Raw genomic sequence first — 14,969 nt, forward strand, 5'->3', positions numbered from 1 at the left:
GTATCAGACTGTAGTCAGACTGTGTCAGACTGTGTCAGACTGTAGTCAGACTGTATCAGACTGTGTCAGACTGTGTCAGACTGTGTCAGACTGTAGTAAGACTGTATCAGACTGTATCAGACTGTGTCAGACTGTATCAGACTGTAGTCAGACTGTGTCAGACTGTGTCAGACTGTAGTCAGACTGTATTAGACTGTGTCAGACTGTATCAGACTTTATCAGACTGTATTAGACTGTATCAGACTGTATCAGACTGTGTCAGACTGTGTCAGACTGTATCAGACTTTATCAGACTGTGTCAGACTGTATCAGACTGTAGTCAGACTGTGTCAGATTGTATCAGACTGTATCAGACTGTATCAGGCTTTATCAGACTGTGTCAGACTGTATCAGACTGTATCAGACTGTGTCAGATTGTATCAGACTGTATCAGACTGTATCAGGCTTTATCAGACTGTGTCAGACTGTATCAGACTGTATCAGACTGTATCAGACTGTGTCAGACTGTATCAGACTGTATCAGACTGTATCAGACTGTGTCAGACTGTAGTCAGACTGTATCAGACTGTATCAGACTGTATCAGACTGTATCAGACTGTGTCAGATTGTATCAGACTGTATCAGACTGTATCAGGCTTTATCAGACTGTGTCAGACTGTATCAGACTGTATCAGACTGTATCAGACTGTGTCAGACTGTAGTCAGACTGTATCAGACTGTATCAGACTGTGTCAGACTGTAGTCAGACTGTATCAGACTGTATCAGACTTTATCAGACTCTGTCAGACTGTATCAGACTGTAGTCAGACTGTAGTCAGACTGTATTAGACTGTATCAGACTTTATCAGACTGTGTCAGACTGTATCAGACTGTATCAGACTTTATCAGACTGTATCAGACTGTGTCAGACTGTATCAGACTGTATCAGACTTTATCAGACTGTGTCAGACTGTATCAGACTGTATCAGACTTTATCAGACTGTATCAGACTGTGTCAGACTGTATCAGACTGTATCAGACTGTATCAGACTGTGTCAGACTGTAGTCAGACTGTATCAGACTGTATCAGACTGTAGTCAGACTGTAGTCAGACTGTATTAGACTGTATCAGACTTTATCAGACTGTAGTCAGACTGTATCAGACTGTATCAGACTGTATCAGACTGTATCAGACTGTAGTCAGACTGTAGTCAGACTGTATCAGACTGTATCAGACTGTATCAGACTGTAGTCAGACTGTAGTCAGACTGTATTAGACTGTATCAGACTTTATCAGACTGTAGTCAGACTGTATCAGACTGTATCAGACTGTATCAGACTGTAGTCAGACTGTAGTCAGACTGTATCAGACTGTATCAGACTGTATCAGACTGTAGTCAGACTGTAGTCAGACTGTATTAGACTGTATCAGACTTTATCAGACTGTAGTCAGACTGTATCAGACTGTATCAGACTGTATCAGACTGTAGTCAGACTGTAGTCAGACTGTATCAGACTGTATCAGACTGTATCAGACTGTGTCAGACTGTGTCAGACTGTAGTCAGACGGTGTCAGACTGTGACAGACTGTAGTCAGACTGTATCAGACTGTGTCAGACTGTAGTCAGACTGTGGGAGATTCTAGTCAGACTGTATCAGACTTTGTCAGACTGTATCAGACTGTGTCAGACTGTAGTCAGACTGTGGGAGATTCTAGTCAGACTGTATCAGACTGTGTCAGACTGTGTCAGACTGTATCAGACTGTATCAGACTGTGTCAGACTGTGTCAGACTGTAGTCAGACTGTATCAGACTGTGGGAGATTCTAGTCAGACTGTATCAGACTTTATCAGACTGTGTCAGACTGTATCAGACTGTAGTCAGACTGTATCAGACTGTATCAGACTTTATCAGACTGTGGGAGATTGTAGTCAGACTGTATCAGACTGTGTCAGACTGTATCAGATTGTATCAGACTGTATCAGACTGTATCAGACTGTATCAGACTGTGTCAGACTGTGTCAGACTGTATCAGACTGTATCAGACTGTGTCAGACTGTGTCAGACTGTATCAGACTGTGTCAGACTGTGTCAGACTGTAGTCAGACTGTATCAGACTGTATCAGACTGTAGTCAGACTGTATCAGATTGTATCAGACTGTAGGAGATTGTAGTCAGACTGTATCAGACTGTATCAGACTGTATCAGATTGTATCAGACTGTGGGAGATTGTAGTCAGACTGTATCAGACTGTATCAGACTGTATCAGACTGTATCAGGCTGTGGGAGATTGTAGTCAGACTGTATCAGACTGTATCAGACTGTATCAGGCTTTATCAGACTGTATCAGACTGTATCAGACTGTGTCAGATTGTATCAGACTGTATCAGACTGTATCAGGCTTTATCAGACTGTGTCAGACTGTATCAGACTGTATCAGACTGTATCAGACTGTGTCAGACTGTATCAGACTGTATCAGACTGTATCAGACTGTGTCAGACTGTAGTCAGACTGTATCAGACTGTATCAGACTGTATCAGACTGTATCAGACTGTGTCAGATTGTATCAGACTGTATCAGACTGTATCAGGCTTTATCAGACTGTGTCAGACTGTATCAGACTGTATCAGACTGTATCAGACTGTGGGAGATTGTAGTCAGACTGTATCAGACTGTATCAGACTGTATCAGACTGTATCAGGCTGTATCAGATTGTATCAGACTGTGGGAGATTGTAGTCAGACTGTATCAGACTGTGGGAGATTGTAGTCAGACTGTATCAGACTGTATCAGACTGTGTCAGACTGTATCAGACTGTATCAGATTGTATCAGACTGTGGGAGATTGTAGTCAGACTGTATCAGACTGTATCAGACTGTATCAGACTGTATCAGGCTGTGGGAGATTGTAGTCAGACTGTATCAGACTGTATCAGACTGTATCAGGCTTTATCAGACTGTATCAGACTGTATCAGACTGTGTCAGATTGTATCAGACTGTATCAGACTGTATCAGACTGTATCAGATTGTATCAGACTGTATCAGACTGTATCAGACTGTATCAGACTGTGTCAGACTGTGTCAGACTGTATCAGACTGTATCAGACTGTGTCAGACTGTGTCAGACTGTATCAGACTGTGTCAGACTGTGTCAGACTGTAGTCAGACTGTATCAGACTGTATCAGACTGTAGTCAGACTGTATCAGATTGTATCAGACTGTAGGAGATTGTAGTCAGACTGTATCAGACTGTATCAGACTGTATCAGATTGTATCAGACTGTGGGAGATTGTAGTCAGACTGTATCAGACTGTATCAGACTGTATCAGACTGTATCAGGCTGTGGGAGATTGTAGTCAGACTGTATCAGACTGTATCAGACTGTATCAGGCTTTATCAGACTGTATCAGACTGTATCAGACTGTGTCAGATTGTATCAGACTGTATCAGACTGTATCAGGCTTTATCAGACTGTGTCAGACTGTATCAGACTGTATCAGACTGTATCAGACTGTGTCAGACTGTATCAGACTGTATCAGACTGTATCAGACTGTGTCAGACTGTAGTCAGACTGTATCAGACTGTATCAGACTGTATCAGACTGTATCAGACTGTGTCAGATTGTATCAGACTGTATCAGACTGTATCAGGCTTTATCAGACTGTGTCAGACTGTATCAGACTGTATCAGACTGTATCAGACTGTGTCAGACTGTAGTCAGACTGTATCAGACTGTATCAGACTGTGTCAGACTGTAGTCAGACTGTATCAGACTGTATCAGACTGTGTCAGACTGTAGTCAGACTGTATCAGACTGTATCAGACTTTATCAGACTCTGTCAGACTGTATCAGACTGTAGTCAGACTGTAGTCAGACTGTATTAGACTGTATCAGACTTTATCAGACTGTGTCAGACTGTATCAGACTGTATCAGACTTTATCAGACTGTATCAGACTGTGTCAGACTGTATCAGACTGTATCAGACTGTATCAGACTTTATCAGACTGTGTCAGACTGTATCAGACTGTATCAGACTGTGTCAGACTGTATCAGACTGTATCAGACTGTATCAGACTGTGTCAGACTGTAGTCAGACTGTATCAGACTGTATCAGACTGTAGTCAGACTGTAGTCAGACTGTATTAGACTGTATCAGACTTTATCAGACTGTAGTCAGACTGTATCAGACTGTATCAGACTGTAGTCAGACTGTAGTCAGACTGTATCAGACTGTATCAGACTGTATCAGACTGTAGTCAGACTGTAGTCAGACTGTATTAGACTGTATCAGACTTTATCAGACTGTAGTCAGACTGTATCAGACTGTATCAGACTGTATCAGACTGTAGTCAGACTGTAGTCAGACTGTATCAGACTGTATCAGAATGTATCAGACTGTGTCAGACTGTAGTCAGACGGTGTCAGACTGTGACAGACTGTAGTCAGACTGTATCAGACTGTGTCAGACTGTAGTCAGACTGTGGGAGATTCTAGTCAGACTGTATCAGACTTTGTCAGACTGTATCAGACTGTGTCAGACTGTAGTCAGACTGTGGGAGATTCTAGTCAGACTGTATCAGACTGTGTCAGACTGTGTCAGACTGTATCAGACTGTATCAGACTGTGTCAGACTGTGTCAGACTGTAGTCAGACTGTATCAGACTGTGGGAGATTCTAGTCAGACTGTATCAGACTTTATCAGACTGTGTCAGACTGTATCAGACTGTAGTCAGACTGTATCAGACTGTATCAGACTTTATCAGACTGTGGGAGATTGTAGTCAGACTGTATCAGACTGTGTCAGACTGTATCAGATTGTAGTCAGACTGTATCAGACTGTATCAGACTGTATCAGACTGTGTCAGACTGTGTCAGACTGTATCAGACTGTGTCAGACTGTGTCAGACTGTAGTCAGACTGTATCAGACTGTATCAGACTGTAGTCAGACTGTATCAGATTGTATCAGACTGTAGGAGATTGTAGTCAGACTGTATCAGACTGTGTCAGACTGTATCAGACTGTAGTCAGACTGTATCAGATTGTATCAGACTGTAGGAGATTGTAGTCAGACTGTATCAGACTGTATCAGACTGTATCAGATTGTATCAGACTGTGGGAGATTGTAGTCAGACTGTATCAGACTGTATCAGACTGTATCAGACTGTATCAGGCTGTGGGAGATTGTAGTCAGACTGTATCAGACTGTATCAGACTGTAGTCAGACTGTAGTCAGACTGTATCAGGCTGTGTCAGACTGTAGTCAGACTTTGGGAGATTTTAGTCAGACTGTATCAGACTGTGTCAGACTGTATCAGACTGTAGGAGACTGTGTCAGACTGTATCAGACTGTGGGAGACTGTATCAGACTGTAGTCAGACTGTGTCAGACTGTATCAGACTGTAGTCAGACTGTATCAGACTGTATCAGACTGTAGTCAGACTGTATCAGACTGTATCAGACTGTGTCAGACTGTGTCAGACTGTAGTCAGACTGTATCAGACTGTGTCAGACTGTGGGAGACTGTATCAGACTGTAGTCAGACTGTGTCAGACTGTGTCAGACTGTGGGAGACTGTAGTCAGACTGTATCAGACTGTGTCAGACTGTATCAGACTGTAGTCAGACTGTGTCAGACTGTGTCAGACTGTAGTCAGACTGTATCAGACTGTGTCAGACTGTGTCAGACTGTGTCAGACTGTAGTAAGACTGTATCAGACTGTATCAGACTGTAGGAGGCTGTATCAGACTGTAGTCAGACTGTATCAGACTGTGTCAGACTGTATCAGACTGTGGGAGACTGTGGGAGATTGTAGTCAGACTGTATCAGACTGTATCAGACTGTATCAGACTGTGGGAGACTGTGGGAGATTGTAGTCAGACTGTATCAGACTGTATCAGACTGTATCAGACTGTGGGAGATTGTAGTCAGACTGTATCAGACTGTATCAGACTGTGGGAGACTGTGGGAGATTGTAGTCAGACTGTATCAGACTGTATCAGACTGTGGGAGACTGTGGGAGATTGTAGTCAGACTGTATCAGACTGTATCAGACTGTATCAGACTGTGGGAGACTGTGGGAGATTGTAGTCAGACTGTATCAGACTGTATCAGACTGTATCAGACTGTGGGAGATTGTAGTCAGACTGTATCAGACTGTATCAGACTGTGGGAGACTGTGGGAGACTGTATCAGACTGTGTCAGACTGTATCAGACTGTGGGAGACTGTGGGAGACTGTGTCAGACTGTATCAGACTGTGGGAGATTGTAGTCAGACTGTATCAGACTGTGTCAGACTGTGTCAGACTGTATCAGACTGTATCAGACTGTATCAGACTGTGGGAGACTGTGGGAGACTGTATCAGACTGTGGGAGACTGTGGGAGACTGTATCAAATTGTAGTCAGACTGTATCAGGCTGTGGGAGACTGTATCAGACTGTGGGAGACTGTGGGAGACTGTATCAGACGGTGTCAGACTGTGTCAGACTTTGTCAGACTGTATCAGACGGTGTCAGACTGTATCAGACGGTGTCAGACTGTGTCAGACTTTGTCAGACTGTATCAGACTGTATCAGACGGTGTCAGACTGTGTCAGACGGTGTCAGACTGTATCAGACTGTATCAGACGGTGTCAGACTGTGTCCGACGGTATCAGACGGTGTCAGACTGTATCAGACTGTATCAGACTGTGTCAGACTGTGTCAGACTGTATCAGACGGTGTCAGACTGTATCAGACTGTATCAGACGGTGTCAGACTGTGTCAGACTTTGTCAGACTGTATCAGACTGTATCAGACGGTGTCAGACTGTGTCAGACTGTGTCAGACTGTATCAGACGGTGTCAGACTGTATCAGACTGTATCAGACGGTGTCAGACTGTGTCCGACGGTATCAGACGGTGTCAGACTGTATCAGACTGTATCAGACGGTGTCAGACTGTGTCCGACGGTATCAGACGGTGTCAGACTGTATCAGACGGTGTCAGACGGTGTCAGACTGTGTCAGACTGTGTCAGACTGTATCAGACTGTATCAGACTGTATCAGACTGTGTCAGACTGTGTCAGACTGTGTCAGACTGTGGGAGATTGTGGGAGGTGAAGGGAGAGTTCCAGAGTCTGGGAGCAGCTCAAAGCCCCATGGTGACGAGGCGTTGAAATAACAATAAAAGCTTTTCATCATAAATACAGTATGTTCGCTTCCCCCCCTCTAGGACCCCCCTCCGGTCTATGCTAACGTCTCTGCGCTGAAGAAGGTTTCTGGCCCCGCCCTTCTTCCAGACCACACCCCTCTACCAACAGGCTCCTCCCCTTTAAGCCCCGCCTCCCCCATCAGCCCACAGGACGACTGGCAGGTGAGCGACCTCTCACCTCTCTCAGCTTCACATCATCCCGTCATCTTTCACCTGAACTACACAGGACGTCACTCAACTTATATTTAAATATCAGTATATATATATATATATATATATATATATATATATATATACATATACAGTATTTACTTTATGTTTATATTGTTTTACATTTTAAATGTTGCTTCTAGATTACTAATCTTTCTATTATTTAAGAAGCATAACCCAAAAATACCAGAACATACAAATAAAACATAAAATAACTACTTTACTGAAACACAGGGTTTAATAAATAATACAGATGTATTAATAATGTATGTTCAGTGAATCCTCAGTTCATTAGAAACCAGAGACACCTGGATCACCTGAGCCCCTTCACCTGCTCTACCTGAGCCCCTTCCCCTGCTCCACTGCTCCACCTGAGCCCCTTCACCTGCTCCACCTGAGCCCCTTCACCTGCTCCACCTGAGCCCCTTCACCTGCTCCACCTGAGCCCCTTCACCTGCTCCACCTGAGCCCCTTCACCCGCTCAGAAAACTTCGTCATTTATGATGAAATATATAATTACTCAAAGTCTCTTTTACTCACCTGGTTATTAATATTCAGACGACATTATTAAAGCGTTGTGTTCATGGTTAGAGAAGGTCCTGGAAGCCCCATAAACACCCTAATGAGCTTTGTTATGGTTATAGAAGCAGGAAGTGTAACCTGATCATCTGTCCTCAGGTGCACACGGACTCCGACAGCGGGAAGCAGTTTTACTTCCACCCCCCCACCAGACGAACCACCTGGTCCTCCCCCCACGGACCCCCGCCCCCCTCACAGGCCAGAGACATGGACCGGTCCGTTGCCCCCCCCCTTTCTCCCCCCCTCTCCCCCGCCTCCCCTCAGGTGAGTCCCTATCTTTAAGTGTTTCTGATCAACAACTTTTTGGAACTATTTAATAACTTCATTTCATTTCATTTAATCGTTTATTTGAATCGGGACAATGCACATGAATGAATACTACTAGCTTTAGCTGCAGGTGGCGTAAAGAGTCTTTAACGTCAGAATCACTTCCTGTCAGGGCTCCTGGGACCAGCTGCTGGACGAAGCCTCGGGCAGATTCTACTACCACAACCCAGCCTCAGGGGCCACAACGTGGATCCCCCCGGAGCCTCAGGGCCCTCCAGAGGAACCCCCAGAGGAACCCCCAGAGGAACCCCCAGAGGAACCCCCAGAGCCCCTCTCCCCCTCGGCTCACAGCAGGAGGCAGTACGGCGCCCCGGTATGACTCTGATGGATATCTGTTATGTATCTGTGACAGTGATCTGTGCAATAACATGTTTCCATGTTTTTAATGTGAAGCCCCCGCTGCCAGAGGAGGATTACCCTGTCGACACACAGCAGGACGATGTGTTCACAACGGTAACACACACACACACACACACACACACACACACACACACACACACACACACACACACACACACACACACACACACACACACACACACACACACACACACCCACACATACACACACACCGTGCACCAGATTGATGCATTAAACTTCAATTTCAAGAAAAACATCTTCCCGGGTGCATCCCCCCGGACCCCCCTAGATGTGAGGTCATCACAAATAAAACAGACTCACATTGATAGGATACTAGATAAGTGTGCACACTCATTATATACACTACACATTTTTCTTGGATTTGTTGACACTATAGTCCCTAATGTATTTGTAGAAAGGCAGGAAATGGAATTAAATTGAGAACATTTTTCATTGCGGAGGACCCCCTGTTTTGTGTCCCCCCCACTTCTCAAAGCAAAGTTACACCCTTGTGTTGACCTAAATCAAAATATAATATTATTTTCAAAAGCTTTTTTAGTCTGATGCTTCCATTAATTATAAACAGACAGTTCAACAAAAGGATACCCTAAAACTGTAATTTTATCATTTAAACATTGAATTGTTCTCTCTTAGTAAGATCCCATTTCCAATAACATGGTGGTCTTTCCTTGACTTGAAGTCCATTGGTCTATCCGTCTGGACAAACATCTCTATTACTTTTTTGTAAGTCCTCCTTATCTTCTTGTAGTTTCAAAAGTCTATCATAAATCTAATCGATAGATTTATGATTGGAAAATGATAAAAGTAGGGTAGACATGTGGATATTATCCGGATGAACAAAACGTGCATTTATCAAACAGGTATGTTTCTCTCGTCTCCTCTTCCGGACCACACTTTTCGCGGCACACGTACTTACAGCCAATCAGCTCTGAATGATGAGATGACGTATGGTGGGGATGGCAGCACTCTGCCCCTGTGGTCATTATTTTTTTGCCACACATTGAATAGGATAATACTCTGAGCATGCGCAGTGTAGTTTCTACAATCACCGTTCACTTAGGCAGGGAGAGGGAGGGCATGATGGGGTTTTGTCCCACATGGCTCTAAGCAGCTCAATAGGCACACACTGTAGACACTGATTAGAAGAACACAGACTAAAACAGCAATGAGACGAATCAGATGATTAAACATGATCTTTTTGCATTTTTACTGTAATCATTATTTTTTAATACTTTCTGCTGACACTAGTGGGGCTCCTAATGGCCAGTCGCCACTGACTACCACACACACACCTACACACTGTGCCACACACACCTACACACTGTACCACACACACCTACACACTGTACCACACACACACCTACAAACTGTACCACACACACACCTACACAATGTACCACACACACCTACACACTGTACCACACACACACCTACACACTGTACCACACACACACCTACACAATGTACCACACACACCTACACACTGTACCACACACACACCTACACACTGTACCACACACACACCTACACACTGTACCACACACACACCTACACACTGTACCACACACACCTACACACTGTACCACACACACACCTACACACTGTACCACACACACACCTACACACTGTACCACACACACACCTACACACTGTACCACACACACACCTACACACTGTACCACACACACACCTACACACTGTACCACACACACACCTACACACTGTGCCACACACACACCTACACACTGTACCACACACACCTACACACTGTACCACACACACACCTACAGCTCCTAAAGCATAATCAGCCGTTGTGTATTTTATTTAGTGAAGCACTAAATGGTTTTAGAAACATCTGGACTCTTTGTTTGTAGATATCTACTAAACTAAAGCAGAGACAGAGAGTAGGTCTGTTACACTGAGTGATATATATTATACACACTGCTCTGCTTTCTGCACGGACCTCTCAGCTGTTCTCACTGTAAACATCGCGCCGCGATGAAAGCAGTTTCTAAAATAATATCCAGGGGATGCATGCAGAGCTGTGATTGGCTGAGATCAGTCCGGCCGTGCGTCACGACTCTTTGAAACATCTCTGTTCCCGGAAATGCATCCACGAAGGAGCCGAGGAGGAGCCATCAGTGTATCCTCGGTTAGAGCTCCTCCAGAGAGCCTCCTCTCTCCTGTCTCCTCTCTCCTCTCCTCTCTCCTCGGTTATAGCTCCTCCAGAGAGCCTCCTCTCTCCTCTCTCCTCTCTCCTCGGTTAGAGCTCCTCCAGAGAGCCTCCTCGACGCTCGATCCTCGGTCCTCTAAGTGTATTTAGAGAAATGAGATGTCCTTCAACATGGCGCAATGAAATCCATTTCCGGGTCACTACCGGAGCACTGAGGAGTCGAGGAGTCGAGGAGGGGGAATTTAAGAATTGAGAAACCTCTACTGACTAATCTCTCTTATCGTTGGTTATTTCCAAGAATCCTCAGCAGCAAGTTGTGATCCCCAGAGCACAGCTGGACCTGGGGGTTGGCTCTCGTTTGCAGGAGGTAACGTCTCTACACACACACACACACACACACACACACACACACACACACACACACACACACACACACACACACACACACACACACACACACACACACACACACACACACACACACACACACACACACACACACACACACACACACACACACACACACACACACACACACACACACACACACACACACACACACACACACACACACACACACACACACACAACTCGTTAACCTGATCCTTCCTTAAGTAATTATTTAACACATCACCTTTTCCAGCTGCCGCCTCTGCCCCATGGCAGAAATGGAGTTTCTGAGGAGAGAGCGACCCTGCAGGTCAGGAGCTGGAGACATAGCGTGGCCGAAGACGTGAGTCACACCACCAACTGTTGAGAAATAGATCATAACTTGTAGGAACCAGATAATAACTTGTAGGAACCAGATAATAACTTGTAGGAACCAGATAATAACTTGAAGGAACCAGATAATAACTTGAAGGAACCAGATAATAACTTGAAGGAACCAGATAATAACTTGTAGGAACCAGATAATAACTTGTAGGAACCAGATAATAACTTGAAGGAACCAGATAATAACTTGAAGGAACCAGATAATAACTTGTAGGAACCAGATAATAACTTGTAGGAACCAGATAATAACTTGAAGGAACCAGATAATAACTTGAAGGAACCAGATAATAACTTGTAGGAACCAGATAATAACTTGTAGGAACCAGATAATAACTTGAAGGAACCAGATAATAACTTGAAGGAACCAGATAATAACTTGAAGGAACCAGATAATAACTTGTAGGAACCAGATAATAACTTGTAGGAACCAGATAATAACTTGAAGGAACCAGATAATAACTTGAAGGAACCAGATAATAACTTGTAGGAACCAGATAATAACTTGTAGGAACCAGATAATAACTTGAAGGAACCAGATAATAACTTGAAGGAACCAGATAATAACTTGTAGGAACCAGATAATAACTTGTAGGAACCAGATAATAACTTGTAGGAACCAGATAATAACTTGTAGGAACCAGATAATAACTTGTAGGAACCAGATAATAACTTGTAGGAACCAGATAATAACTTGTGAGAACCAGATAATAACTTGTAGGAACCAGATAATAACTTGTAGGAACCAGATAATAACTTGAAGGAACCAGATAATAACTTGTAGGAACCAGATAATAACTTGTAGGAACCAGATAATAACTTGTAGGAACCAGATAATAACTTGTAGGAACCAGATAATAACTTGTAGGAACCAGATAATAACTTGTGGGAACCAGATAATAACTTGAAGGAACCAGATAATAACTTGTAGGAAACAGATAATAACTTGTAGGAACCAGATAATAACTTGTAGGAAACAGATAATAACTTGAAGGAACCAGATAATAACTTGTAGGAAACAGATAATAACTTGAAGGAACCAGATAATAACTTGTAGGAACCAGATAATAACTTGTAGGAACCAGATAATAACTTGTAGGAACCAGATAATAACTTGTAGGAAACAGATAATAACTTGTAGGAACCAGATAATAACTTGTTGGAACCAGATAATAACTTGAAGGAACCAGATAATAACTTGTAGGAACCAGATAATAACTTGTAGGAACCAGATAATAACTTGTAGGAACCAGATAATAACTTGTAGGAACCAGATAATAACTTGAAGGAACCAGATAATAACTTGAAGGAACCAGATAATAACTTGAAGGAACCAGATAATAACTTGTAGGAACCAGATAATAACTTGTAGGAAACAGATAATAACTTGTAGGAACCAGATAATAACTTGTAGGAACCAGATAATAACTTGAAGGAACCAGATAATAACTTGTAGGAACCAGATAATAACTTGAAGGAACCAGATAATAACTTGTAGGAACCAGATAATAACTTGAAGGAACCAGATAATAACTTGAAGGAACCAGATAATAACTTGTAGGAACCAGATAATAACTTGTAGGAACCAGATAATAACTTGAAGGAACCAGATAATAACTTGAAGGAACCAGATAATAACTTGTAGGAACCAGATAATAACTTGTAGGAACCAGATAATAACTTGTAGGAACCAGATAATAACTTGTAGGAACCAGATAATAACTTGAAGGAACCAGATAATAACTTGTAGGAACCAGATAATAACTTGAAGGAACCAGATAATAACTTGTAGGAACCAGATAATAACTTGTAGGAACCAGATAATAACTTGTAGGAACCAGATAATAACTTGAAGGAACCAGATAATAACTTGTAGGAACCAGATAATAACTTGTAGGAACCAGATAATAACTTGAAGGAACCAGATAATAACTTGTAGGAACCAGATAATAACTTGTAGGAACCAGATAATAACTTGAAGGAACCAGATAATAACTTGTAGGAACCAGATAATAACTTGTAGGAAACAGATAATAACTTGAAGGAACCAGATAATAACTTGTAGGAACCAGATAATAACTTGAAGGAACCAGATAATAACTTGTAGGAACCAGATAATAACTTGAAGGAACCAGATAATAACTTGTAGGAACCAGATAATAACTTGTAGGAAACAGATAATAACTTGAAGGAACCAGATAATAACTTGTAGGAAACAGATAATAACTTGTAGGAACCAGATAATAACTTGTAGGAACCAGATAATAACTTGAAGGAACCAGATAATAACTTGTAGGAACCAGATAATAACTTGAAGGAACCAGATAATAACTTGTAGGAACCAGATAATAACTTGAAGGAACCAGATAATAACTTGTAGGAACCAGATAATAACTTGTAGGAACCAGATAATAACTTGAAGGAACCAGATAATAACTTGTAGGAACCAGATAATAACTTGTAGGAAACAGATAATAACTTGTAGGAACCAGATAATAACTTGAAGGAACCAGATAATAACTTGAAGGAACCAGATAATAACTTGAAGGAACCAGATAATAACTTGTAGGAACCAGATAATAACTTGTAGGAACCAGATAATAACTTGAAGGAACCAGATAATAACTTGTAGGAACCAGATAATAACTTGTAGGAAACAGATAATAACTTGTAGGAACCAGATAATAACTTGAAGGAACCAGATAATAACTTGAAGGAACCAGATAATAACTTGAAGGAACCAGATAATAACTTGTAGGAACCAGATAATAACTTGTAGGAACCAGATAATAACTTGAAGGAACCAGATAATAACTTGTAGGAACCAGATAATAACTTGTAGGAACCAGATAATAACTTGTAGGAACCAGATAATAACTTGAAGGAACCAGATAATAACTTGTAGGAACCAGATAATAACTTGAAGGAACCAGATAATAACTTGTAGGAACCAGATAATAACTTGTAGGAACCAGATAATAACTTGAAGGAACCAGATAATAACTTGTAGGAAACAGATAATAACTTGTAGGAACCAGATAATAACTTGTAGGAACCAGATAATAACTTGTAGGAAACAGATAATAACTTGTAGGAACCAGATAATAACTTGTAGGAAACAGATAATAACTTGTAGGAACCAGATAATAACTTGAAGGAACCAGATAATAACTTGTAGGAACCAGATAATAACTTGTAGGAACCAGATAATAACTTGTAGGAAACAGATAATAACTTGTAGGAACCAGATAATAACTTGTAGGAAACAGATAATAACTTGTAGGAACCAGATAATAACTTGTAGGAACCAGATAATAACTTGTAGGAACCAGATAATAACTTGTAGGAAACAGAT

At 42.1% G+C, this 14,969-nt stretch overlaps 1 protein-coding gene across 2 annotated transcripts in view; it reads left to right on the forward strand.

Annotated features, from left to right (window-relative positions):
• Nucleotides 1-11,633, forward strand: part of LOC307027171 (rho GTPase-activating protein 27-like) — a 34,939-nt gene extending 23,306 nt beyond the window's left edge. For both annotated transcript variants that reach the window (XM_079695365.1, XM_079695366.1), the window contains exons 4-9: nt 7,195-7,335; nt 8,062-8,226; nt 8,402-8,602; nt 8,683-8,742; nt 11,142-11,210; nt 11,487-11,633. In XM_079695365.1, the coding sequence (XP_079551491.1) occupies nt 7,195-7,335; nt 8,062-8,226; nt 8,402-8,602; nt 8,683-8,742; nt 11,142-11,210; nt 11,487-11,600 (750 nt within the window). In that variant the 3' untranslated portion in view covers nt 11,601-11,633. The remainder of the gene's footprint in view (nt 1-7,194; nt 7,336-8,061; nt 8,227-8,401; nt 8,603-8,682; nt 8,743-11,141; nt 11,211-11,486) is intronic.
• The last annotated feature ends 3,336 nt before the right edge of the window (nt 11,634-14,969 follow it).

The sequence above is a fragment of the Notothenia rossii genome, assembly GCF_949606895.1.
Source record: "Notothenia rossii genome assembly, contig: scaffold_244, whole genome shotgun sequence".
Lineage (NCBI taxonomy): Eukaryota > Metazoa > Chordata > Actinopteri > Perciformes > Nototheniidae > Notothenia > Notothenia rossii.